This window comes from Pongo abelii, chromosome 21, assembly GCF_028885655.2.
Source record: "Pongo abelii isolate AG06213 chromosome 21, NHGRI_mPonAbe1-v2.0_pri, whole genome shotgun sequence".
In the NCBI taxonomy this organism is placed as follows: Eukaryota; Metazoa; Chordata; class Mammalia; order Primates; family Hominidae; genus Pongo; species Pongo abelii.
This window is the reverse complement of record NC_072006.2, coordinates 53,319,975-53,347,119: the sequence shown is the minus strand read 5'-3', so window position 1 is coordinate 53,347,119 and position 27,145 is coordinate 53,319,975. Positions and strand designations below refer to the sequence as shown.

General features: G+C 41.8%; 1 protein-coding gene across 2 annotated transcripts in view; it reads right to left on the bottom strand.

Moving 5' to 3' along the window:
* The window catches only part of ARFGEF2 (ADP ribosylation factor guanine nucleotide exchange factor 2), a 112,908-nt gene that overhangs the window by 10,004 nt on the left and 75,759 nt on the right, over positions 1-27,145 (bottom strand). For both annotated transcript variants that reach the window (XM_024238889.2, XM_024238890.3), the window contains exons 26-36: positions 20,414-20,565; positions 15,288-15,460; positions 13,603-13,763; positions 12,009-12,139; positions 11,743-11,872; positions 9,286-9,421; positions 8,296-8,434; positions 8,133-8,187; positions 6,685-6,799; positions 3,053-3,183; positions 1,074-1,242 (exon numbers count right to left, since the gene is read on the bottom strand). In XM_024238889.2, the coding sequence (XP_024094657.2) occupies positions 1,074-1,242; positions 3,053-3,183; positions 6,685-6,799; positions 8,133-8,187; positions 8,296-8,434; positions 9,286-9,421; positions 11,743-11,872; positions 12,009-12,139; positions 13,603-13,763; positions 15,288-15,460; positions 20,414-20,565 (1,492 nt within the window). The remainder of the gene's footprint in view (positions 1-1,073; positions 1,243-3,052; positions 3,184-6,684; positions 6,800-8,132; positions 8,188-8,295; positions 8,435-9,285; positions 9,422-11,742; positions 11,873-12,008; positions 12,140-13,602; positions 13,764-15,287; positions 15,461-20,413; positions 20,566-27,145) is intronic.

Here is a 27,145-nt window from a genome sequence, read left to right as displayed (position 1 = left end):
ATGGTAACAATTAACAATACAAAAATTATATAAAGTATCACTTGTATGCAAAGTTCAAAATAACGAGAATCCCACCACCATCTTGGAAAAAAAATATATTTACCTCCAGGGTTTATGTATTTATTTTTGGAGGTAGGAAAGTAAATATAAGGCTTGGAAAACTGACGAATGGTTTCTGTTTTTCCTAGACTACCATGCTTTCTATGTCATATTTAACTTTTAATGAAAAATTTCTTTTTTTTTTTTCTTGAGACAGGGTCTCCCCGTCACCCAGGCTGCAGTGCAGTATGCAATCTTGGCTCACTGCAACCTCCGCCTCCTAGGCTCAAGTGATTCTCCCACCTCAGCCTCCTGAGTATGGTGTGTGCCACAATGCCCAGCTAATTTTCATATACTTTTTTTGGGTGGAGATGGGGTTTTGCTATGTTGCCCAGGCTGGTCTTGAACTCCTGGGCTCAAGCGTTCCGCCTGCCTCAGCCTCCCAGAGTGCTGGGATTACAGGCGTGAGCCACCGCATCCAGCCCATAAAATTTCTTGACTTGCTAGATCAATTCAATTCTCCAACTTTCAATTTGTCTTTTTTTTTTCAGATGGAGTCTTGCTCTGTCACTCAGGCGCAATCTCGGCTCACTGCAACCTCCGCCTCCTGGGTACAAGCGATTCTCCTGCCTCAGCCTCCCAAGTAGCTGGGATTATGGGTTTGCACCACCACACCTGGCTAATTTTTATATTTTTAGTAGAGATGGGGTTTTGCCATGTTGGCCAGGCTGGTCTCGAACTCCTGGCCTCAAGTGATCTTGGCTGAGGCCTGCCTCAGCCTCCCAAAGTGTTGGGATTACAGGCGTGGACCACCGCACCCAGCCTCAATTTGTCTTTTTATCAAATACGTACTGAGAATCTACCATGTACTGGGATGAAACCTATCCAACATTTCCCTTCTCTCCCCCTCAAGCATGAAAATATCTGTTAAGTTATTCTAGCTATGTTTAAAATTTTGGGCATTTTCCAAGCACTTTAATGTTTTAGGATGGTGACCAGTGTGGCCATCTATCTTATCTGCTGTGTGGCCTTACCTGCTCGCCACAGGACAGTCCGCTGCTCGTAATTGGAGTTGAAGGCCTTTGAGAATGAATGGGATTCCTGCAAACAGTCCAACAGCTTGAAGAGGTGCTGGGAAGACATGTACTTATACATGCCCTGATCCTCCGTCTCTATGTGGATATCTGCATCCAGCGTGTCTTGCTAGAGGACAGGACAGAGGATAGAAGAGCTAATGAAGAAGATGGAATGCTCTGGGCATTGTGATTGCAGACAATGGCAATCATGACTCTCCCAAAGTCATCCCTCTCTATAAGACACACTTATTCCCCAATACCCTGAAACATTTCCATTTAGACTCTGCTCACTGGCTGGTGAAGGAACACACTGAGCTGTTCCATGATGGCAGGCTTGGCTGGCCAAAGTTTCAGTTTCATCAGTGCTGCCTCCACTGCATAAGCAGGAGTGTGTGTGTCTCCAATTATTTCATTACAGGAATGAATTATTATTATTATTATTATTTTGAGACAAGAGTTTCTGTCGCCCAGGCTGGAGTGCAGTGGCGCAATCTTGGCTCACTGCAACCTCCGCCTCCCGGGTTCAAGTGATTCTCCTGCCTCAGCCTCCTGAGTAGCGGGGATTACAGGTGCCCACGACCATGCCTGGCTAATTTTTGTATTTTTAGTAGAGACGGGGTTTCACCATGTTGGTCAGACTGATCTCAGACTCGACCTCGTGATCTGCCTGCCTCAGCCTCCCAAAGTGCTGGGATTACAGGCGTGAGCCACCGCGCCCAGCCCAGGAATGCATTCTTGAAACATGTATGAAACGCTAGGAAACTTTATTGAACAAGCTGACTAAAATTTAAAAATCAAAAAGGACAGCCTCTGGCTCACAGCTGTATTTTTTCCAGCAGTAATAAAATTTACATTACTTTTGCTAGTATTTAAAACGTGACTTCCTCTATGAAAAAAAATCTTGATTTTGGCTACTCTCGAAACACTAGAAACTGTCACAACTTAACATACTTGGATGGTAACCGGGCGCTAAAGCTGAGAGGTGGCAGCCACTTTGACTGGGCTAGAGATTTCTGGTTTACCGCAGTCCTTACCCAGCCTGCCTCACTCACTCACTCTCACAGGATCTGCTAGCCCCTGAAGCACTGACATTTGTAACCCATGGTGTAGGATTACTGTCCAACTTTTGGACACTCAATTCTCTATGTTTTCAAGAATCTGATATGTAGGCCAGGCATGGTGGTGCATGCCTGCAATCCCAACACTTTGGGAGGCTGAGGTGGGCAGATCGCTTGAGTCCAAGAGTTTGAGACCAGGCTGGGCAACATGGCAAAACCCCATCTCTACAAAAAATGTAAAAAATTAACTGGGCATGGCAGCATGTGCCTGTAGTCCCAGCTACTTAAGAGGCTGAGATGGGGGAATCACCTGAGCCTGGGAGGTTGAAACCCCAGTGACCTGTGATTCTGTGATTGCACCACTGCACTCCAGCCTGGGTGACAGAGTGAGACTTTGTCTCACCCAAAAAAAAAAAAAAAAACAGGAAAAGAATCCCATATGTAGAAAGTTGCATATACAAAACAAAAAAAAGAGAAATTCTTGAAGGAAAAACTGGGATCTTGGGATCTTTATATATATCTTTTCCTCCTCACTTATTTGTGATTAAACCGTATATCAATTGTGGGGAATAGTTTCTGTGATAACTAACACTAGTGGGGTGGCATCTGAGCAGTGGTATGCTCATAAACTCACTCTCTGGGGTATATACATAAAAAAAATGAAGCCCTGATGTTTAGTGTTTGCTGTTTTTTTCTGATGTAAATAACTCCCAACAAGGCCAATTTTAAGCATCAACATGCCATCACTGAATGTGAGGCTGGAAAGAGATGAGCATGAAGGACTCTGGAAAGCCAGTACGAGCTGGCTTCTGCACACCACTACATCAAAGCAACCTCCCTATGGACAGGGATGCTCTTCCCGAGGCCTCCTGTTCTTACCTGGGCGGCAACCATGTGCTCTGCATCCTCCTTTTTGCTCGTTGCAGGGTAGAACACAATGTTGTCAATGGTCTGTATCAATTCCAACTGGACCACACACTTGATGAGGAGGCTGGCAAACAGTTTCTGATCTATGTTAGATGATAAAGATTAACCCTAATAATGATTCGGCCAATACTGAAGAAATATCCACTGAGCTCCTACTATGTGCAAGGCATGATTTTTTTTTTTTAAGAGATGGGGTCTCACTATGTTGTCCAGGCTGGCCTTGAACTCCTGGTTTCAAGTGATGCTCCCACTTCAGCCTCCCAAAGTGCTGGGATTACAGCATGAGCCACCACACCCAGTCAAGGCACAATTCTTGATGTTGTGGCACAGCAATGAATAAACTGGACAAAAAAAAAATCTCCGCTCCCATGGTGTTGACAGACAACAAATGAAATATTTTAAGAATAAGATATTGTATATCAAATATTGATGATAGGTAGAGACAGGGATAGAAAGTGTCAGGGTAGGACTGCACGTTTAAGCAAACTAGTCGGGAAAAGTCTCTATAAAAATGTGATATTTGAGCAAAGACCTGAAGAAAGTGAGGGAATCAGCTATGCAGGTTCTGTGTCCTCCAGCAAGTTTCTCTGCCACCCAGTGGGCTACTCATAAAGACCACCACTGGACTGTGCCCTAACCAGAGGACGTTTCAGGTTCCTGCAGTAGCCAGCCTCTCTGAAGAGGCCAGAAGCTTGTGTTTTTTTGTTTAAATAGAGATAGGATTTCCTCATTTTGCTCAGGCTGGTCTTGAACTCCTGTGCCACAACATCAAGCGATCTGCCTGCCTCGGCCTCAAGTGCTAGGATTACAGGTGTGAGCCATTGCTTGCCTGGCCAAGAAGCTCAGTTTGGCTGCTTTCTGCATTTTCTACTTCTGTATCCCTTAAGAGTGGTCTTTTATTCCTTTTAGTGGTTAACACCCTTTGACTAGTTAACATTTTTTTTTTTTTTTTTGAGATGGAGTCTCGCTCTGTCACCCTGGCTGGAGTGCAGTGGCATGATCTCAGCTCACTGCAACCTCTGCCTCCCGGGTTCAAGTGATTCTCCTGCCTCAGCCTCCCAAGTAGCTGGTAGCTGGGATTACAGGTGTGTGCCACCGTGTCAGCTAGTTTTTTGTAATTTTAGTAGAGACGGGGTTTCGCCGTCTTAGCCAGGCTGGTCTCAAACTCCTGACCTCAGGTGATCCGCCCGCCTCAGCCTCCCAAAGTGCTGGGATTACAGGCATGAGCCACTGTGCCTGGCCAACAATTCTTTTTTTTTTTTTTTTTTTGAGACAGAGTCTTGCTGTGTCTCCCAGGCTGGAGTGCAGTGGCGTGATCTTCGCTTACTGCAACCTCCACCTCCAGGTTCAAGCGATTCTCCTGCCTCCTCCCAAGCAGCTGGGACTACAGGCACCTGGCACCAAGCCCAGCTAATTTTTTTTGTAGTTTTAGTAGAGATGGGGTTTCACTATGTTGGCCAGGCTGGTCTTGAACTCCCGACCTCGTGATCTGCCCGCCTCAGCCTCCCAAAGTGTTAGGATTACAGGCGTGAGCCACTGCACCTCGCCAGTTATGAAATTATAAAAACATGTAACAATTCTCCATGTAGACTGTTTTAATTTTTTTTTTTAATACAGTGGAGTTCCAGAAGATGAACATTCAACTTATGCCAACTCAATTAAAGCATTTTGGACCAAAAATAAAAAGAAGGAAACGATAATAATAGTGCAAAGATTTTGTCTGCCTGAGCTTATGGCTGAGCTGTGAGACTGGGAGCAGCAAAGGCACTGTTCCCTGGGGGAATGGGAGGTGGCTTGAGTCCTAGGTACTTCTCAGAGTGTAGACTCTCGCTGCACTGAGAGTACTTCTCCTATTGAAAGAAATGTACACTTGGCCTCCACACAGAAACTAACTACTTTATCTGGAGCTCGTGAAGAAAAAGAGGCTGGGCATGGTGGCTCATGCATGTAATCCCAACACTTTGGGAGGCCAAGGCAGGAGGATGGCTTGAGTCCAAGAATTCAAGACCAGCCTGGGCAACAAAGTGAGACCCCATCTCTACAAAAAATAAAATAATTAGCCGAATGTGGTGGCACATGCCTATAGTCCCAGCTACTCAGGAGACTGAGGCAGGAGGACTGCTTGAGCCCAGGAGTTCAAGGCTGCAATGAGCTATGATTGCACCAGTGTACTCCAGCTTGGGAGACAGAGTATGACCCCGTCTCTGAAAAAAGAGAAAAAGAAAAAGTATCATTCTATCACTGGGCATTGGAGAGAAGCTGGCTGCAGTAGTTAGTGAAAGACAGCATGCCAGTCCCAACACGGTACCTCTTTAATGAATTTCAAGGGTGACTACTTTTATTCCTTCTAAGGAAAATGGTGACCGCACACTGTTTTGGTCAGATGTGCTGCTTCAGAAGTCAACTTCAATGTTAACAGCTACAGCCTAGCATGTTGAGGACAGGGTGAGACTGCTATAAAGGCAAACAATGGGGCACACAACTTTCAAAGGACCAGAACAAACTTCACAAGTTCCCATTCCTCAGGCTGCCAAAAATGTGTCTGAATCCCCACCCTACTACATGTTGTCAAGTTCTATCATCTGTCTAAGCCCCAGTTCCCTCAAACGTAAGACAGTACCTCTTCAACGGCTAGTATGAGGATTACATGAAACAATACACATGGAACACACAGTACAGTGCCTGGTACATGACAGCTGTTAAACTTATTTTTTTAAATGATAGTAAAACACATCATAAGCAACATTAAGAGACAATTTGGCAAAAATAATTTGAAACTCATAACAGAAAAAGGATTTCTAGTACATAAGAGTTCCTCCAAACCAATAAAAAAGGGGCCAACAATCAACAGAAAATGAGCAAAGATTACGGAGTTCATAGAGAAAAAAACAGAAGTGGTGCTTTAACATATGAAAAACTATTCAATTTGACTCATAATTTGAAAATTCCAAGTTAAAATTAGTCCAAAGTTGTATTTCATCTAAAAAGATCATGTAAACAGCTACAAATTTAATAGATAGCAATGTGGAAATATTTTAAAATGGCAAATTCACTTATCCACTGACTCCAGTACATTTTTAGGAATTTATTACATAAATTCACAAATGACATATGTATTGGGTTATTCAATGCAGTATTGCACCTAACAGCAAAAGATTACAAATAATATAAATGTCTGTTAAGAGCAACTCAATTAAGCAATAAAAGCATGTCTACAAACTGGAATAATAGACAATCGTATAAAACAATGTGAAAGCTCCTTATGTACTGATTTTGAATGCTCTCTAAAATATATTAACTGAAAAAAGAATAAGGCATACTATTCCATAACTGGTAAAAGGAGAAAATTCATATGTACTATATATGTATGTATGTGAATATATATGTGCATGTACTTGCCTGCATATGGATAAAATGACTCTGGAAAAGTACAGAGAAACAGGTAACCTTGGCTGCTACAGAGAACTGGCAGACTGAGGCACAGGGCAGAAGAAGGCTTATCATATTTACCCTTTTGTGCCTTCTGAATATATGAATCACATAAACATGTTACTTATTTAAAACAAATTAAAAAGTGGCCTTACTTGCGTATGGTCTACCCTTCCAGCTGTCATCTGTTGGGTTAGAGAGCTGGCTCTGTCCTCTCTCAGAGGGATTTTTATCTATGCTGCTTAAAGACTGGCGGTCCAGATCCACATCCTAAATGTAAACCAGAGGGAAACACAATGCTCACTTTTCCTCATGATAATTTGGGCAGAGATGTGCCTGTTTTAACATGGCTGGTCCAACCTGTATTTAAGTGCCTTGCTTAGCTCAAAATAAAATGATACTACATGCTTAACGTAGCATGCCTCACAGGCTGCAATGGAGAGATTAAGAATTTAAATTACTTCTCCTCCCATTAAAATTCCCTATTTTCCTATTCCAACCCAGAGGACATTTCTCTACATATTAGGATTTAACAGTAAGTGTGACAAATTTTTTATGTGAGCAAGTTCAAAGATAAATTACTAGTGCAGTAACTAGTTTTTTAAAAAGCTGACAGCAGGCCAGGCACAGTGGCTCATGCCTGTAATCCCAGCACTTTGGGAGGCCAAGGAAGGCGGATCACCTGAGGTCAGGAGTTCAAGACCAGCCTGGTCAACATGGCGAAACCCCATCTCTGCTAAAAATACAAAAATTAGCTGGGCTTGGTGGCAGGCACCTGTAATCCCAGCTACTTGGCGGGAGGCTGAGGCATGAGAATCACTTGAACCCAGGAGGTGGAGGTTACAGTGAGCCGAGATCGCCCTGCTGCACTCCAGCCCGTGGACAGAGCGAGACTCTGTCTCGAGAAAAATAAAATAAAATAAAAAATAAAAAAATTTAACAGCAGAAGACAGTTGCTGTATCCCAAATGCTTTTTAAAATCTAATGGTCTTAGAGTCACTTAGGAATAAAAGTTAATTCAACTCCTCTCTGTAAACCAAAGTATTTAAAAGTGAGATCTGAATTAGAACTTCTTTATGTGGACTCACACAAAAAGTAAGAACTACCACTTCTTTGGTGAAGAGGAAAGCACTATTAATTTAGGAGGGCAACAAACAAGCACAGTTACGCCAAAGCACTATTTACAATGTTGAAAGCCTAGAACTAACCTGAGTGTCCGATAAGGGAGAAGTAAAGAAATTGTAATACTATGCAGCCACTGAAAAGGCTGCTCTCAAAGAATCGTTTAAAATATGGAAAAATGCTCACATGTTGTTATATGCTAACTGATCCCTCATTTCAAATATGGCTGGCTTTCCTAGGCATGCACGGTCACACAAAGCGGCAGCTAGAAATGTAAACTGTGCTTTTTACTTGGCGAGGTTACTTATTTGCTTAATGCTTTTCTGGACTTTCTAAAAAATATATTATGAACATATATTATTTTTAGATCTTATAATTTTACTCACTTCCCATAAAAAAAAGTACAAACTATACAGGCTTACTGATCTTTTACTAAGATAGAAGAAAGAAAAGACAACCAAAGAAAAACCCCAAATCCTACCAAATGCTTTTCTGATGAATCTTCCTCCATTCCTACAGGTCTCCATGTCAGCAAACTTAAGAAAAAAATAGAGAAAAAAAATAATCAATGTGAAAGGCAATCAGGAGCTTTAAGACATCCACTGAACACAGAGATAAACGGGAACAACTGCATGAACACTTACACATGTGGGATGGTTGTTTTGAAAATATCCAACATACAGTTGCAGGTTTCATCCCAGACGTCAGGACTGAATTTCTCTCCATTGGATATTACTAAGTTTTCTAAGCAATTTGTACCTGATCGTGCCAACTGTTCATTATCTGCAAAATAAAGCAGTATCTATCATTAAACTTCTACTGGTATTTTGATGCCAACCAGGTCTCAAATACTGTGAGTTGGAGACAGCAACTGGTGAGTTTCTAGGCTTTTAATTAATGAAGCCATGCTACAGACAGTATTAAAATTTTTATTAAAATTTTTTTGAAGAGTTAAAATTGTTTATCATAGTTTTATTGCTAAAGAAGAAAGGTCAACATTTTGCTACTTTAAATTAAGTGGCTCATGTATGAAAAATGGTAATAGAAGAGAGAAAACATTAGACCAGGTTTTCAAAAATTTAGTCACTCATACACTACATTTCCATTTTTTGCCACCTGAACAATATCAAATGTTTTGTCATTTATTTTAAAATTAAGTCACTTTTTCAAAAATGTAACTAAATTCTTGCCCTAAGCCAAAATTATCTATGGAATCCAGGTCTAATGTGCTAGCTGGGTATTTTTCCTGACAAACTCTAAAATAAACACACAACTACTCAAATGAAAAATGTCTCTTGATGAAGCTGTTGATTTTGACTGAAACAATACATTTTAAAAACATTTTACTAGAGAAAATTTCAAACATATACAAAAGTAAAAAGAACAGTATAATACATGAAGGTACATCTTGTAGAATGTAAAAATAACTATATCCCATCTTTAAGAAATGCTTTATGAACTGACTTGGGGGGGGGGGGGACTGTTTTTATATTGTAATTAAAATGTATACATTTCACCAACTAAATTATATATTGTACTCGTTGGCACTACATCCATGCTTTTAAATATTGAAAAAACTAACCTCTCATTAAGGACTATGTAAGAAAAATGATGCCTAGAGGCTTAAAGAGTACCTTGTTTGACACACCACTGCAATTGTGCAAATACATCAGAAAGAAGAACTTCATTCAAAGCTTCATAAAACTGGGTAAAAACATCACAAATAGCATAAAGTGCGTGATTGCAGGTTGTTGTCATCCACTCAGATTTCTGGGAAAACAAAAAGATGACACTTAAAAGCTATTCTCCCTGCAGTGAGATGGGCACTCTTGTACACTCCTGGCAAAACTGTTGTAGAAAGCAATTTGGTGATATGTATCAAGAATACGTCTTAAAAATGTTAATACATTCATATGTACAGAGGATATACAGAGGGATATTTATAAAATTACGGTAATGATGCCAAAAGTGGAAGCCAGAAGTGGAATAAAAAAATAAATAAAAACCAGATAGATTTGGTTACTTAAAAGCTAAATCTTCCAAAATGAAAAGGAAATAAAAATAATAAAGTGGGCAAATCATCTGCAACTCATGTAAGCATATGCTACATTATTTATATATTTAAAAATGCATAAATCAATAGGAGAAAGATGAATAATCCAGTAGATGAGCTAAGAGTAATTCATAAAAGAAGAATTCATAAAAGGCAATTCTTAAGAATGATCAATCCTATGAGAGAAAATATGCCACCTCACTAGCAGTTTGAAACACTTTTTCAATGTGATACATTTGGCTTATCAAATTAGCAATGACTAAAACAAATTAAAATGAGAAGACCTAGAATGAATATGGAGAAATAGGAACTCTCATGCATTGCTGACAGAAGTGTAAATGGCTAGAGATATTTGCAGGTCAGCTTAGTGGTACGTATCAAAAGGCTTAGTAATACGCAGGCCCCAAACCTGGCAGTTGGGCCACTTGTCTTTAAAGAAGAAAACATCACCACTACAAGTGTAGCTGCAAAAAGTGTTCATTTCAGTGCTGTCCAGAAAAACCGGAAGCAACCTAAATGTTCGTAAGCTGTGGAACATCCACAACTAAGACTATTTTGTAGCCATTATTAAAACAACATTGTAGAAGAAAGGCTGGGTGTGGTGGCTCACACCTGTAATCCCTGCACTTTGGAGGCTGAGGTGGGTGGATCACTTGAGGTCAGGAGTTTGAGACCAGCCTGGCCAACATGGTGAGATCCTGTCTCTACTTAAATTACAAAAATTAGCTGGGCATGGTGGCATGAGCCTGTAGTCCCAGCTACTTGGGAGGCTGAGGCAGGAGAATTGCTTAACCAGGAGACAGAGGTTGCAGTGAGCCCAGATCGCACCACTGTACTCCAGCCTGGGCAACAGAGCAAGACTCTGTCTCAAAAAAAGGAAACAAAACAAAGGAACAAACAAACAAAACATTCTAGAAGAAAAGTTATGACTATGGAAAAATACTCATGTATTAAGTTTAAGAATTAGTTTATATATGTGTGTTAGAATTCTATTTTCATAGAAGAAAAATGTGGATCACAAATGCATGTGTGGGTGGACACACAGATGAATGTAACACTTGAAGGTCTTAACAGTGGCTGCCTATGAAAAACTGCAACTGTGAGTGTTTAAATTCTTCTTTGTTTCTGTCTGTGTTCTGTAGTTCTACTTGTTTTATAATGAGGAAAAAAATTTAAATTTAAAAAGATTAGAAAACTCTATCTATACTATGACCTCAACCGTATTTATTTATTTATTTAAGAGATAGGGTCTCACTATGTTGCCTAGGCTGGTCCCAAACTCTTGGCCTCAAGTAATCCTCCCACCTCACCTTCCCAAAATGCTGGTATTATAGGCATGAGCCATTGTGCCTGGCCTCTGAATCATATTTAAACCATGTAGAAGATGGAGAAAAATTTGCAAAAACATTAACTCTAATTTTGGATGGTAAAAGGAAGAATTTTTTTGTGTTTGCCTAATATTCCATACTAAGCATATGTCACTTTTATGTTGGGGTGAGGGAAGGAATGGTGTTCCCAAAAGAAATAAAAAGGTTACTTTTCCATCTAAAAATCCTGAGCCTAGAATACCCTTTCACTATCCCTGTACCTCCAAGGGACAAATAAAAACACCTAGAGGCATCAAACATCCTTTTAAAAAAAGGCTTAATATTCAACATCATCTCCAAATGCAACTTCATTAAAAACCCTTAAGGGACCAGAGACATTCCACTTTCTGACTGCTCAGAGGTTGATATGAACAAAACAACTACAATGACCAGTCAGGAGCCCTGCTGAACTGGAAGGTGCAATGCCTGAGGGCCAAGCGGCAGACCACAGAGATGTATTTCCTCTCATTCTTCTGAACATGGGGAGAGTCACTCAGGACTAGCTGATACTGGTAGGAGAGTATCAGAAAGGTGTTTCCATTTTTAAAACCTTAAGTTGCTCAGTATTTAAGAACTCTGGGTAGACGATGATGCGGCCCCCAGAGGCAAATACAGGCCAGAAAGGCTTTCCTCTCCATCATACCTAGGGCAGTGCTGTAGTTATCACCTACCTCTGACTGTTGCTCAGGGAGTTTCATATTGTCAAAAATCCGAAACACGATTCTGAACAGGTCCTGCCACCAGTGCTTTTCAAAGGTGTGGCCATAGCTCTTCATGATCTCAAACATGACTGTGAGTCCCCTGGAGGAAACAAAGTCAGGCACAGAAGAGAGAATGGTGGAGAAGAGAACAACAGAGAAGAGAGTGGGGTCAGGTGAGCAAGTGACTGAGGTTCATTTCAGTGATGTAAGGGGCCACCGCACAGGAACATGGTTACCTTGTTCGTACATCTAACTTGCATCTATTAATGATGCAGGAGAGTTCGAATAAGATGGGGAACCAGCCTCGGACCCAGACTCTGTCACCAGGAGCTACATTCATGTCATCACTTGTGTATTCTTGTAGCACCTATGATGAAAATCACATCTCAGGTGTAAACTAAGCATGCAAAAGGAAGGAACTGCAAGAAAATCTATATGCAGATTAAGGCCCCACACATTTTTCTCTCCCAAAAATCTCTACTCAGCAAGGGCACAGTGGGAACAGACTACACAAAGACATTATCTGTCCCAAAGGGTATATGAGCAGTTTCCCAGTACAAACCTATGGACCTCTGCGGGTTTTAGAACAAGTTGAAGGGGGCAGATCACAAGAGTCTTGCGGGTGGGAGGTGTTATACTAAGAAGAGCTTAAAGGTCAAATGGTATTGACAAAATATCCAGGATGATTCATTATCTTAGGTCTTTCTGGAATGTTACTGTCATACACATTACTTAAAATAATACCAGCAGCTACTACTGACTGAGTGCTTCCTATGGGCCACGCACTGTTAAAGTTGTTTTCATGGATTAACAATTCTCACAAGGATTCCAAGTGGCAGGTAGAAACAATGGTCCTGGGTTATAGATGAATTAACTGAGGCATCAAGAACTTCAGTAAACTGCTCAAGGTCATACAGCTAGGACCTGGCAGTCTTTCTACTGTCTGCATGTATAGCCCTACTCTCTGCCCTGTTTCTGGGATTTTGACCCCTCTGCTCTGTAACCACTCTTGAAGTGGTACTGAAATTTCTTTAGCAACTCTGGTTATCTAATGTTAGGCAATTTCTCTCTGTGCTTCAGTTAACTCTCCTGTACAATGGAATATAATTACATCTCATAGGTCTGACGTGGGGACTAAATGAATCAACATACAGAAAATACCTAGAATGGTGCCCAACAAGTACTAAGTGCTCAATCAACATTGGCTCCCATTATCATCACATCTTAGTGAGCTGTTGTAAGAGATGAGACATATCACCTTACAGGTTTATAGCTCTTTCTGTAAAGGAAACTTAAGTAGAGATCTACACAGGACATCATAGTTTAGACAGACTTGTTTTCACCCTATTTCAGTGTTTTGGGACTCTGTCATTTAAACCAAATAGGCCTCTTTAGAAAGATGAGACACATCAAAAAAAACCCCCATCATTCTCAGGAGAAAACAAAAGGTGATTTTTAAATATGATTTCTCAGGCACATTACAAAGACATAATGCCATTTCCTAAAAGGGAGGTTTGTTTTCTTTCAAATAGAAAGGTCTAGCTTCTTGAGCTTTGCCAAAATACAAAAGCTAAAACACAACTAACTTCTACAAAAACAATTTGTAGAATACCATAGGTTCAGTATGAATAAAATACAGAATTTCACATATACCAAATAATGAAAAGGCCTAACTCCCTGTCATGGCAGCATTTTGAAATAAACACCTACTTTAGGGCAAACACACATTTCTAAAAGAGTAGCTGGAAAGCTCTTTGTTAGGAGCAAGAATTTCTGCTCCATGACCTTTTCCCTTCACTGCCCATCTGAGTAAGGTGGGGAAAAACGAACCCGAGGCCTCTCAGAGACATATTTGCCACAGAAGCGGATGAGCCGAATTGCTTCCATGCTCGTGTCAGGGAAAGCGGCGTTGCAGGCGAACTCTGATAAGCACTTCACAGCATCCTGAAAGGAATCGATGGCTGCAGGAAAATGGTGCTGGAAAATAGTTGCTGGGGGAACACAAGGCACATTTTTCATAAGACCAGGATTTAGAAATGGGGATGAAAAAATGCACGTGCGTGCACACACACACACAGACATATATCAGAGATAATTAACTGTGAAAATCTAAGAAAAGCACGTCAGTATCTTTGGAAGACAGTTTTTCTTATTAAATTACTTAGGAATGAATGCATTGGGTACAGCTTGGGCTAGACAGTCTTCCTGAGCTCAAGCAATGATGTAAAGGCCCAAATATCAATTCATTCATTTATTGAATGCCAACTATGTGCAAAGATGACTCGATGCCTAAAAATTTCCATAGAGATGAAGTAAACATCTTGTTACATGCTCGCAGGCAGAACCCAGGACTCCTGGTCAGTCCAGAGGAGGGGGACGCTGCACTAACTCTGGGCTGGACTGCCCGAGTGCAAGTCCTGGTTCCACTACATCCAAACTGTGTGTCCTCAAGCAAGTTGTTGTATTTATTTTTCTGTGCCTCAATTTCCTCTTTAGTAACATGGGGGAAATAATGAGATAAGTCTGTTCTCATTATTCCTGATAGTTACATTCTATAAAGTTGCCATAAACACTGAATTCAAGAATACTGAACCATGGCTCTTAGGGAAAATATGGAGATAAGGAGCTAGATTCCTGCAAGTCTCTGGTCAGAACGTTTTCATCAGCTGATCAAGACATAACCTTGTTGTATGTGTGTTCCTGTTGAAAAGACACCTTATTTAATAGATATTGTTGATTCATTAACACTGAACTCACAGCCAATATAGCACTGTAACTCATGCCTGAAGGAAGCTCATCTAACACACATATTTTTTCCATAAGACACATCGCAGCCTTTCTGCATGTAGAACACTACCCAGCATTCAGCACTATGCTTGGGGGGGGGGCATTTTAAACAGTGAAATCACCAACAAAAAGCACAAAATTGTAAAAAAAAAACATGGCACTCGATAGGCCACATTAAGCACACTTGTTTATGTCATGACAGCTCAAACAAGAAGGCAGGGTGCCACCTTCTTCCACCACAACTGGGAACGTGCGCCTTGGGTGACTCAAGTTTTTGCTGTTTTGTGCATGCACATGTTGGCAAATGACCACAAAAGCACCATGAGTACTGGTTGTGGAGTTATTCATATATATACATTTGAGTGAGTATACACACGGAATCCACCAATAATGAGGATTGACTGTAATTCTTTCATAGTCATTAGAGTGGCCTTGGGATTGATTTGACTTTCAAATTTCATCTGGCTTGAAATAACATTCACGTTTATCTGCTGGACCCAAACTGACTGATAACAGGAAAGGCCATTTAGAGAAGGCAAGGAGAAAGTCAAAACAGAGTTAAGATCAAGATTAATACTCATCAAGCGCTTACAACACGGCCTGGCACATTACTATATCCCAGTAGAGCCAAGGTAGGGGAGCCCCTGTAGGTAGCAAAATAGACAGCAAGTGACACCCTTCTAGACTTGCAGGTGGGACATTAGCAGGGAGGGAACAGAGCCACTTACTGACAATGTGGCAAGTGGTCTGGAAGGCCAGCTCCACAATGTTCCCGTCATGATCAGAGGCTGCCTGGTGGAATACGGCAAAGATGTTCTTCCAGCCTGAGCGGATGTTGGCCGCCTGGGAGTTCACCATCTGGGCAATGCAGCGGATCGCCATGTCCCGGATGGTGGGAGACCTGAGGAAAGAATGGGACAGCCATATCATCTGTACTTTGGAGAGTGGGAAGAGAAATGAACATAGCTCATCCCTTAGAAGCAGCACTTAAACATTTCTTATAGCACACAGCAATCCACATTTGGGCTCTGCCTCGTTTCCTCTCACTTCCATTCCAAACCTAGCATGCTGCATAGAGTTACAACCATCCTGCAATCACAAAACAATAAACTCGAGGTTGAAAAGCTGACCCTCTGAATGGAAGAACAAAAGGAAAAAGCCTGGGTCTCAAATAGTCCCTATCCAGGCCATGGAACCAAAGTTGAATGCTTGCCTCTGACTTCTTTCTTGTTATGAAAACAATAAATAGCCTTGCGGTTTAAGTCACTGCTGGTCAGTTTTTCTGGCCAAAAACATTTCAAATAATATAATTCTGCCACCTAGAGATAATCATTACTAAATTCTTGTGTGTATCTTCTTAGATTTTTGGGCAGGGATATACCTATGTGATAAACACATATATGTGGATTGGAGTATACATATATAATTTAAGGTGCAATGTTTACCTAAATTATTATAAAGTAAAACTTGAAGATAGAGAAAATGGCTGATTTTCTGGAACAGCTGCAATTGTCTCTCAACCTGTTAAGAAATACAATTACGGAGGAACCTTATTATCTCACAAATAGCAAGAAGGAAAGCTATATAAGCCTATTGCTTCAACAGTACTATCTCTAAAAGTCAGTAAAGTGGCCTTGGGATTGCAGGTTTGACTTTCAATTTTTTTTTTTTTTTTTTGAAACAAAGTCTTGCTCTGTTGCCCAGGCTGGAATGCAGTAGAGTGACCTCAACTCATTGCAACCTCTGCCTCCCAGGCTCATGACTTTCAAATTTTATCTGGCTTAGAATGACATTCATGTTTGTCTTCCAGGCTCACACTAACCAATAATAGGAAAGGCCATTTAGAGAAGGCAAGGAGAAAGTCAAAGCAGTTAAAAATTAGCTGAAAGTTCACAAAGTAAACATGTCACCTGCAGATAACAAAGGACTGACTACACAACATAAGTAACCTCCAATATATAATAAAAATGAATTCATGGTTGTCTCCCCACGGAGAATAAAGCAACGTTTTGACAAAACTATATTTATTATAATGTTTTTTGCCTGATTGTTAAAAGAAAGATATGATTATACTAAAAGTTTTGGAAAATACAGAAAAAGTATGATTAAAAAAAATTTGCCTGGGCATGGTGGTTCACACCTGTAATCCCAGCACTTCAGGAGGCCGAAGCAGGTGGATCACTTGAGGTCAGGAGTTCAAGACCAGCCTGGCCAACATGGTGAAACCTCGTCTCTATTAAAAATACAAAAATTAGCTGGGCATAGCGATGCACGCCTGTAATTCCAGCTACTTGGGAGGCTGAGGGAGGAAAATAGCTTGAACCTGGGAGGCAGAGATTGTAGTGAGCTGAGATTGCACCACTGCACTCCGACCTGGGCAACAGAGCAAGACATCTCAAAAAAAAAAAAAAAAAAATCCTTTACATGATACATGGTATTTCACATGGAGAGATACACATTTCACTATCTCTATTACATTGTCTGTCCAATTCTACAACCTGTCCTTTAAAGTATTAGTCATTTCCCACATTATAAACATTGTGAACTTTTTTTTTTTTTGAGATGGAGTTTCTCTTGTCGTTCAGGCTGGAGTGCAGTGGTGCGATCTTGGCTCACTGCAACCTCACCTCCCAGGTTCAAATGATTCTCCTACCTCAGCCTCCTGAGTAGCTGGGACTACAGGCATGCACCACCACACCCGGCTAATTTTTGTATTTTTAGTAGAGACGGGGTTTCAGCATGTTGGCCAGGCTGGTCTTGAATTTCTGACTTCAGGTGATCCACCTGCCTCGACCTCCCAAAGTGTTGGGATTACAGGCGTGAGCCACCACACCCGGCCAAACATTGTGGACATTTTTAACAGCGAAACAATATCCCATGTTGTGTCTGTACCAACATTTACTTTAACACTTGTTTATTTAGACAGTTTGTTTTTTTCTAGAAAACTATTTTCTGTGACTTATAATGCTTTACTATATTTCACATTAACTGCTTTGGAGAATTACAGAAGCGTGGAATTACTGAGTCAAACGGGCATAAAAATATCAGGATTCTTGACACTTATCACCAAAATGCTTTTGGAAATTACAGTAAGTTACAGTTCCACTGACAGTATCTGAGAGTGCCTGGCAACATGTGATTCTAAACTCACTCTGCCCCTTTTCAAATGGGAATAGGACAGGCAGGGAAGGCCTGGAGTTAGGAGATGAGGGCTTCCGTGCAATTAGGCTTGCACACGTGGCTTGGCCACGTGAGGACTCAAGTCTCCTCAGGCACTCTCAATGGTGTTCCTAAAGGTAGGAAAATACTTTTGTGTATTTGCTAAAGTAAAGGGTGATGCCAGACTCTGGGTTTAATTTTGGTTCTCTTAAAATGAGCAATAAAGCAGACATACAGACATTAGGAGAAAGAGAGACATGTCAAGGAAACTTTTCTGGTACCCTTTTATTCACTACCCTAACAGCCTGCTCTGGCATCCAACTTGGGAGCTTCCATTTGCTTTAAAAAAAAAAAAAAGGCCAGGTGTGGTGGCTCATGCCTGTAATCCCAGCACTTTGGGAGGCCGAGGCAGGTGGATCACTTGAGGTCAGGGGTTTGAGACCAGCCTGACCAGCATGGTGAAACCCCATCTCTACTGAAAATACAAAATTAACTGGGCATGGTGGTGCGTGCCTGTCATCCCAGCTACTTGGGAGGCTGAGGCAGGAGAATTGTTTGAACCAAAGAAGCAAAGGTTGCAGTATGCTGAGATTGCACCATTGCACTCCAGCCTGGGCAAAAAGAGCAAAACTCCGGCTCGGAAAAAAAAAAAAAAAAAGATCCAGGCTGATCTGAAGTACACTTTTTAGGGGAGTAGCAGACAAGAGGAATTAGGTCCAAAAGTCATCCTTGACATCTCTTCCTTTGTGCTCCATGGCCAATTCATCAGCACATGGTGTAAGATTCCCTTTCCAAATGTGCACAGAATCTAATCCATCACTGCCACTGCTCCCACCTTGGTCCAAACCTGGACAACTACAATGGCCTCCTACTTCATCCTACTGCTCCATCATTTTACATGGATAAATGCAGGGTGATCCTTTAAAATATGTCAGATCATTTCACCTCTCTGCTTAAAATCCTCCAATGGCAGGCCGGGCACAGTAGCTCATGCCTGTAATCCCAGCACTTTGGGAGGCCCAGGCAGGAGAGATTCCGTCAAAAAAAAAAAAAAAAAAAAAATACCTCCAACGGTTTCCATCTTTCACAGAGAGCAAGCCAAAGTGCTGACAATGGCCGACAGCTCCTATGTGAGCTAGGCACCCTACTACCACTGGGAGGGACTTCACCTTCTACTACCTGCCTTGTTCCCTCCATTCAAGCCACACTGGCCTCCTTACCTATGCCAAGCACTACCTGCTACGGGCCTTTTGCTTTTGATCTTCCCCGTTCATAATTCTCATGCCAAGGCAGCATATGGCCACTCTCAGTTTATTCCTGACTTCCTTCAGGCCTTTTCCTAAGGGTGCCCTTACCAAACACATGTTAGCTGCCTGCCCTGGATAAAAGAGTGCTTCCATCCCTATCCCCTTACCTTGATATATATAATGTCCTTCAGAGCACATTACCACCACTGATATTTGTTTTTCTATTGGAATTAAACAGAGATTTGTTTTTAAATTTTATTATGGAAAGTTTAAAACACAGAAAAGTAGAGTAATATGTAATGAACTCCTGTATGCCCACCACACCCAGGTGCAACTATTTAAGGCTGAATGAAAACAGGGATTTTATTTTATTTCATTTTTATTTATTTTTTTTGAGACAACGTTTCGCTCTTGTTGCCCAGGCTGGAGTGCAATGGCGTGATTTTGGCTCACTGCAACCTCCACCTCCCGGGTTCAAGAGATTCTCCTGTCTCAGTCACCTGAGTAGCTGGGATTACAGGAGCCCACCACCACGCCCGGCTAACTTTTGTAGTTTTAGTAGAAACGGGGTTTCACCATGTTGGCCAGGCTGGTCTCGAACTCCTGCTCAGGTGATCCACCTGCCTCGGCCTCCCAAAGTGCTGGGATTACAGGCGTGAGCCACCGCACGCCCAGCCAAAAACAGGGATTTTAAAATGTCTTCTTTATAGTACCTAGCAGATGACAGGTCTCAATAAGTCCAGGCCGAGTGAATAAATGAACAGTATGGCTGCTTCACAGGGCCCGGTATCCTGACCTCTTTTATGACCTCCCTGGGGGAGATGTGCTGGGTCACATAATTCTTATCCTGGTTTGAGGATGCTTCTGCAGTGGCTCTTTCTTTAATCTCCCTCAGCACCAGCCCCAAAAAGGGTTCGTGACTTTTTTTTTTTTTTTGAGTTGGAGTCTCACTCTTACGCCCAGGCTGGAGTGCAGTGGCGCAATCTTGGCTCACTGCAAGCTCTGCCTCCTGAGTTCATGCCATTCTCCCGCCTCAGCCTCCCGAGTACCTGGGACTACAGGTGCCCGCCACCATGCCTGGCTAATTTTTTGTATTTTTAGTAGAGATGGGGTTTCACCGTGTTAGCCAGGATGGTCTCGATCTCCTGACCTCGTGATCCACCCGCCTTGGCCTCCCAAAGTGTTGGGATTACAGGCGTGAGCCACTGTGCCCAGCCAGTTCATGACATATTTCTACAAGTTGCAGGGTGACATCTGTCCTCCTAGGAAAGGTTACACATAGATTTTAGTGAGATTTATTTAAGGAAAATTGATGTGAATCACAGTCTATTCATTCTATTTGTTTCCACTGACAAGGGAGGAAAAAAATTAATCATGTGGTTAGTGTTAGGAGGGCTTCTGGGAGCCCCAACGGGGAACTTGAGCATCTTCCAGAGCAAAACACATACCTGTTTTTCTTCATAATATGCTCAAAGGGCCTCAGAAAATCTTTCTGGAAACGGAAGTTGGCTAATTCACCCTTCTCAAGAAACTTCATGGAGAGTTGCCTTAATGAGTCAACAGCAAAGATAGCCACATCTTCATTAGGGTTGCAGCCAACCTGAGCAAGAACAGGAACTGATGTGAAACAGGTATAATGTAATAATGACCAATGTGGGTCTCTCAACAGCAAAGATGGACAGCCTACCTTCAAAACAAACATTCAGGGAAAACACACCTAAGGAGAAAAGAAAATGCTATTTTTTGGCTATGATCTGTCCAATTTTATTTTAAGTGTAATGACAAAATCAGTGTTTCATAGTTAATTAAATATGCATTTAAAATGTGCTACCTTTTGCTCTTTTAAAATTTCATTTTATTATTATTATTATTATTATTATTTTCTAAGATGGAGTCTGGCTCTGTCGCCCAGGCTGGAGTGCAGTGGTGTGATCTCGGCTCACTGCAACCTCCACCTCCCTGGTTCAAGCAATTCTCCTGCCTCAACCTCCCGAGTAGCTGGGATTACAGGTGCCTGCCACCATGACCGGCTGATTTTTGTATTTTTAGTAGAGATGGGGTTTCACCATGTTGGCCAAGCTGGTCTCGAACTCCTGACCTCAGGTGATCCACCTGCCTCGGCCTCCCAAAGTGCTGGAATTACAGGATGAGCCACCGCGCCCAACCTATTTTTTTCTTTTTTTTTGCTATTAAACTTGCAACTATACTCAATTTTTCTAATTGTAAAATATACATAAAATCTACCATCTTAACCATTTTAAGTGAGCAGTTCAGTAGTATACATTCATACTATTGTGAAGCCAATCAGAACTCTTTTCTTTTCTTGTTTCTTTTAAGATAAAGTCTAACTCTGTCGCCCAGGCTGGAGTGCAGTGGCACCATCTCGGCTCACTGCAACCTCCGCCTCCTGGGTTTAAGCGATTCTCCTGCCTCAGCCTCCCAAGTAGCTGGGATTACAGGCCCCTGCCACCCCGTCCAGCTACTTTTTTTTGTATTTTTAGAAGAGACAGGGTTTCACCATGTTGGCCAGGCTGGTCTCGAACTCCTGAACTCAAGTGATCAGGCCGCCTCGATCAAAATGCTGGGATTACAGGAGTAAGCCACCACACCTGGCAGAGAACTCTTTTCATCTTGAAAAAATGAAACTCTATACCCATTAAACAATATCTCCCAAGGTGCTATTTAATTTTCTCCAAATATATACATATGAAGGGTCAAAAGCCTTTACAGTCTATGGAAAGCCTTTTCACACTTTCCCAATGTCTGTCATCTAAAGCAAATGACTATAAAATAAACATCATCAACCTCCAAAAATTCTGCAAAATTATTGAGGCTTTTCAATTTCCTTAAAAATTGTACTTGTCTATGGTTTGCCTAATTTTGGAACTGGAGTTATGGGTAAATATTTGGCTGGTGCTTTTCAGACTTTTCTCTCAAGGAGAAACTCTAAAAACAGCAAAAGAATGTTTCCCACCCACACCCCCTGCCAGGGGATCTGGGGATATCTTGCAGAGGCCTGATCCAAGTGAGCCATTTCATTGATATGTGGTCTGACCTGATAATGTTTTATTTTATTTTATTTTTTGAGACGGAGTCTTGCTCTGTTGCTCAGGCTGGAGTGCAATGGTGTGGTCTCAGCTCACTGCAATTTCCACCTCCCCAGTTCAAGCAATTCTCCTGCCTCAACCTCCCGAGTAGCTGGGATTACAGGTGCCTGCCACCAAGCTCGGCTAATTTTTGTATTTTTAGTAGAGACGGGGTTTCACCACGTTGGCCAGGCTGGTCTCAAACTCCTGACTTCAGGTGATCCATCCGCCTCAGCCTCCCAAAGTGCTGGGATTACAGGCATGAGCCACTGTGCCTGGCCAATGTTTTATTTTTAACAAATAGAATGCAGCAATATCATTTGTAATAATGAAAAATTGGGGCTGGGTGTGGTGGCTCACACTTGTAATCCCAGCACTTTGGGAGGCTGAGGCGGGAGGATCACCTGAGGCCAGGAGTTCAAGACCAACCTGGCCAACACGGTGAAACCCTGTCTCTACTAAAAATACAAAAATTAGCTGTGCGTGGTTACGTATGCCTGTAGTTGCAGCTACTGGAGAGGCTGAGGCAGGAGAATTGCCTGAATCTGAGAGGTAGAGGTTGCAGTGAGCCAAAATGGTGCCACTGCACTCCAGCCTGGGTGACAGAGCAAGATCCGTCTCAAAAAATAAATAAATAAAAAAAGTTAAAAAAATAAAAATTGGGCCAAGCGTGGTGGCTCACACCTGTAATCCCAGCACTTTGGGAGGCTGAGGCGGGCAGATCATCTGAGGTCTGGTATTCGAGACCAGCCTGGCCAACGTGGTGAAACTGTGTCTCTACCAAAAATACAAAAAATTAGCCAGGCATGGTGGTGGGTGCCTGTAATCCCAGCTACTTGGGAGGCTGAGGCAGGAGAATTACTTGTACGTGGGAGGCTGAGGCAAGAGAATTGCTTGAACCTGGCAGGCAGAGGTTGCAGTGAGCCGACATTTTGCCACTTCACTCCAGCGTGGGTAATAAGAGCGAAATGCTATGAAAGAAAGAAAGAAGGAAAGAAGGAAGGAAGGAAGGAAGGAAAGAAAGAAAGAATAAAGTCAGTCTTGAAAAGGATGGAAATTCTGATATATGCTACAACATAGATGAACTTTGAAGACATTACTATGCTGAATGAAATAAGGCAGTCACAAAAGGACAAACACAGCATGATTCTACTTATATGAGGTACCCATAGTAGTCAAGTTCCTAGGGACACAGAGTAGAATGGTGGTTGCCTGTGGTCAGGAGGGTGAAAGTGGGAGTTACTGTTTAATGGGCATGCAGTTTTAGTTTTGCAAGATGAAAAGGGTCCTAGAGATCTATTGGCCAACAATGTGAGTGTACCTAATACTACTGAACTGAACGCTTAAAATTGTTAAGATGGTTATTTTTTTATCTTATTTTATTTATTTTTGAGACAGAGCTTTGCTCGTCACCCAGGCTGGTGTGCAATGGCACGATCTCTGCTCACTGAAACCTCCACCCCCCGGGTTCGAGATAGTCTCCTGCCTCAGCCTCCCATGTAGCTGGGATTACAGGCATCCATTACCACGTCCTGCTAATTTTTGTATTTGGCTAATTTTGTATTTGTTGGCCAGGTTAGTCTCGAACTCCTGACCTCAGGTGACCTGCCTGCCTCAGCCTCCCAAAGTGCTGGGATTACCTGAGTGAGCTACTGTGCCCGGCCTGTTATGTATATTTTATTACAATTTTTAAAAAGAGAACAAATCTACATATGCTAACATGGTTAAATCTTTACGATTCCTTGCTAAGTGGAAGAAACAAGTTACAAAATGCTATGTATAATTTTTTTTAAAAAAGCGAAAACAAACCAAGACAATATTATCTGTAATATTTCTGTGAGTACATACATATGTACATGAATACAAAAATGTCTGGAAAGATATACAACAAACTAGTAAGAATAATTAGCTTTGGAGAAGGCCAGATGTGTGGCGGAGGGTGGCCAAAGGTGTTTTAGCTGTAATTTTTGTTTAAAGGGGAGGATGTTAATGTAATTAGAGACTAACGAAAAGAATATTCCCTTCTTAAAAATCCAGGTAAAACAGATGCTCCAGGCATACACACCATGCTTAGTGTGAAGCTTTGCTCATCCAGGACACAGGGCTGGTGCCCGTAGTTCAAGAGAATCATGTGACTGTGCGAACAACTCTCCAGCACCCTGAGGGCCAAGTTACAGCTGTATTGAGCCATCTCTATTTCTTCAAATCTGCAAGATTCTTAAGTGCCCCAGTTCACAAGGGGAAGAACATCTTTCCAAGGTGGTGGAAAACGTTAAGAGTTCCAGAGTGAGGGCCGGGCGCGGTGGTTCATGCCTATAATCTCAACACTTTCGGAGGCTGAGGTGAGCAGATCACCTGAGGTCAGGAGTTCCAGACCAGCCTGGCCAACATGGTGAAACCCTGTCTTTACTAAAAATACGGAAATTAGCTGGGTGTGGTGATGCATGTGTGTAGTCCCAGGAGAATCGCTTGAACCTGGAAGGCAAAGGTTGCAATGAGAGGAGATCAAGCTACTGCCGTCCAGCCTGGCAACGTGCGAAACTGTCTCAAAAAAAAAAAGAGTTCCTGAGTTTTCCATGATCCGGTGCTTAACAGCACTGATTAAATAAACAGACATCTGTAATGAAGTTGACGACAATTAAATGTCCGGTTCCCACCTGCCACCCTATGTCCCAACCTTGCCTGTAAGTGGTCCATACATACTGAGAATTGGCACACACAGATTCTTCACAACAGAATCACAGGTGGGAAAAGTAACTTGAGCGACCTGATGTTCCCCTCCCAAAACAGAAGTCCCAGTGAACACAAAATGCAGACTTTAAAGAGTTGGGAAAACGTTTACCAAAACACTTTTAGCTAGTCATCTCTGAGAGAACAAAGGATTCCACAGTTGCTAGCCAAATGATCTTGTGGAATAAATGAGCAGCGTTTGTTCTGGCTTAGCTGTCACATGCTTGGACAAGAATACAAGGTACAGTAATGGCAATGATTCACATTTTCTTTCTCAAGCAAATTCACATCAATTATTTCAACTGGTCCAATTAGGAATTTGTTTACTCAGAATAGCGGGTAAGATGGTGCTGAGTTAGTTGATTATTTAAAGTGATACCATCCACTCAATAAATAGTTCCCCTGGGTCATCCACAGGCTCCTGTGCCACCTCCAAAGAGGGACCTTCCCTGACCATGTTTTCTCAATAACCCTGATATATGACATGCTTGATCCTTTCCCATCAGTTATTTTATCATAAAATGACGGGGAGCTCCATGCAGGCAGGGGTCTCATCTCTCCACTCCCCAGCATGAAGCACTCAGATTATTTTGTAAAACAGACAGTGTGCTGTGAGGTGCCTTAATTTGAGCTGATGGAAAAACAAGGAACTTTTATTAGCTGATGCACCAAGTTAGAAGCAAGCCTACATTTGACAATGCTTCATTTCAGGGGAGTGGTGGAGTAGACTAGCATCTGTCTACAAGAGGTGATGGGGTGCCCATCTCTTCCCTAGTTACATCATATTGCTAACTTTAAATTGGCTGTGGCAGGGTGTTTACACACAGAAACTGGCAGATGCTACAAATCATTTACCAGCACCCCAGTGATTATTCTATAACCCAATGGTAGACTACTTTTTAAGATTTTCCTCTATTCAATGTACAGAATTTCTGGATTGTTGTTTTACTAACACTATTTTTAAGCATTAGTATTATAACTCTTCACCACTAGGCTTGAGAAAATTTTCTTGAGATCATGAAATGTGTTTTGGTAGGAAGCTGTCATTATTACATTTCCCTTAAGAGGCAAATGACATCACAGATACATACATACATACATACATTTCTTTTTTTTTTTTTTTTTTTTTTTGAGGCAGAGTCTCGCTCTGTCGCCCAGGCTGGAGGGCAGTGGCGCGATCTCAGCTCACTGCAAGCTCTGCCTCCCAGGTTCACGCCATTCTTCTGCCTCAGCCTCCTGAGTAGCTGGAACTACAGGCGCCCGCCACCACGCTGGGCTAAATTTTTGTATTTTTAGTAGAGACGGGGTTTCACCGTGTTAGCCAGGATGGTCTCGATCTCCTGACCTTGTGATCCGCCCACCTCAGCCTCCCAAAGTGTTGGGATTACCAGGCGTGAGCCATGACGCCCAGCCACATACATTTCTTTTGATTGCTTTGTTCCCAGTTTTTTCGCCATGATAAAACACATATCTGACATTTTATTTATTCAACATGTGTGCATATATCTGTATGCATATAATAAAACTTCTGGTAACGAGGAAGAAGTTCAGTCTGGTTTATTCCCAACAGTTGTCAGTTTTAGAACCCAGATGGGTCTTTAGCTTGTTACTGATTTAAAAACAATTATTAATTTTTCTTTGAGACGGAGTCTTGCTCTGTTGCCCAGGATGGGGTGCAGTGGTGCGATCTTGACTCACTGCAACCTCCATCTCCCAGGTTCAAGCGATTCTCCTGCCTCAATCTCCCTAGTAACTGGGATTACAGGCGCACACCACCACACCCAGCTAATTTTTTTGTACTTTTAGTGGTGACAGGGTTTCACCACGTTGGCCAGGCTTGAACTCCTGACCTCGTGATCTGCCCATCTTGGCCTCTCAAAGTGCTGGGATTACAGGTGTGAGCCATCATGCTCGGGCCAAATATTAATTTTTTCAATAAAAGTTTCAGAAGAATGGTGGCAATAGGTGCCAGAATACAAGAAGCAGTGACACTGAAGAGTAAAACTACCTGGAACGTAACTTAACATTAGGTCATTTAAAAGGCCTTTCTGGATTTCATTTCACAATGCTTCCAAGCATCAGAGTATTTGTCTAGCGGCTGTAATAATCTTTGTGGTCTTAGCCTACATCCTGCATGTGGGATATTAAAGTATTTTCAATACCACTGGATTTTTAATTCATTCTACATGAATGCTACCAATATATAAGTATGATATTACTCCTATTAAGCTGTCCTTGACTGCACAGGGAAAATGAATTAAAGGCATCTAAAAAACAGGGCAAATTATTTATCACTTCTTTTTTTGAATTCAGTTGCCTACTTTTTTTTTTTTTTTTTAACAGGAATGGTTTTTAAATTTGAAG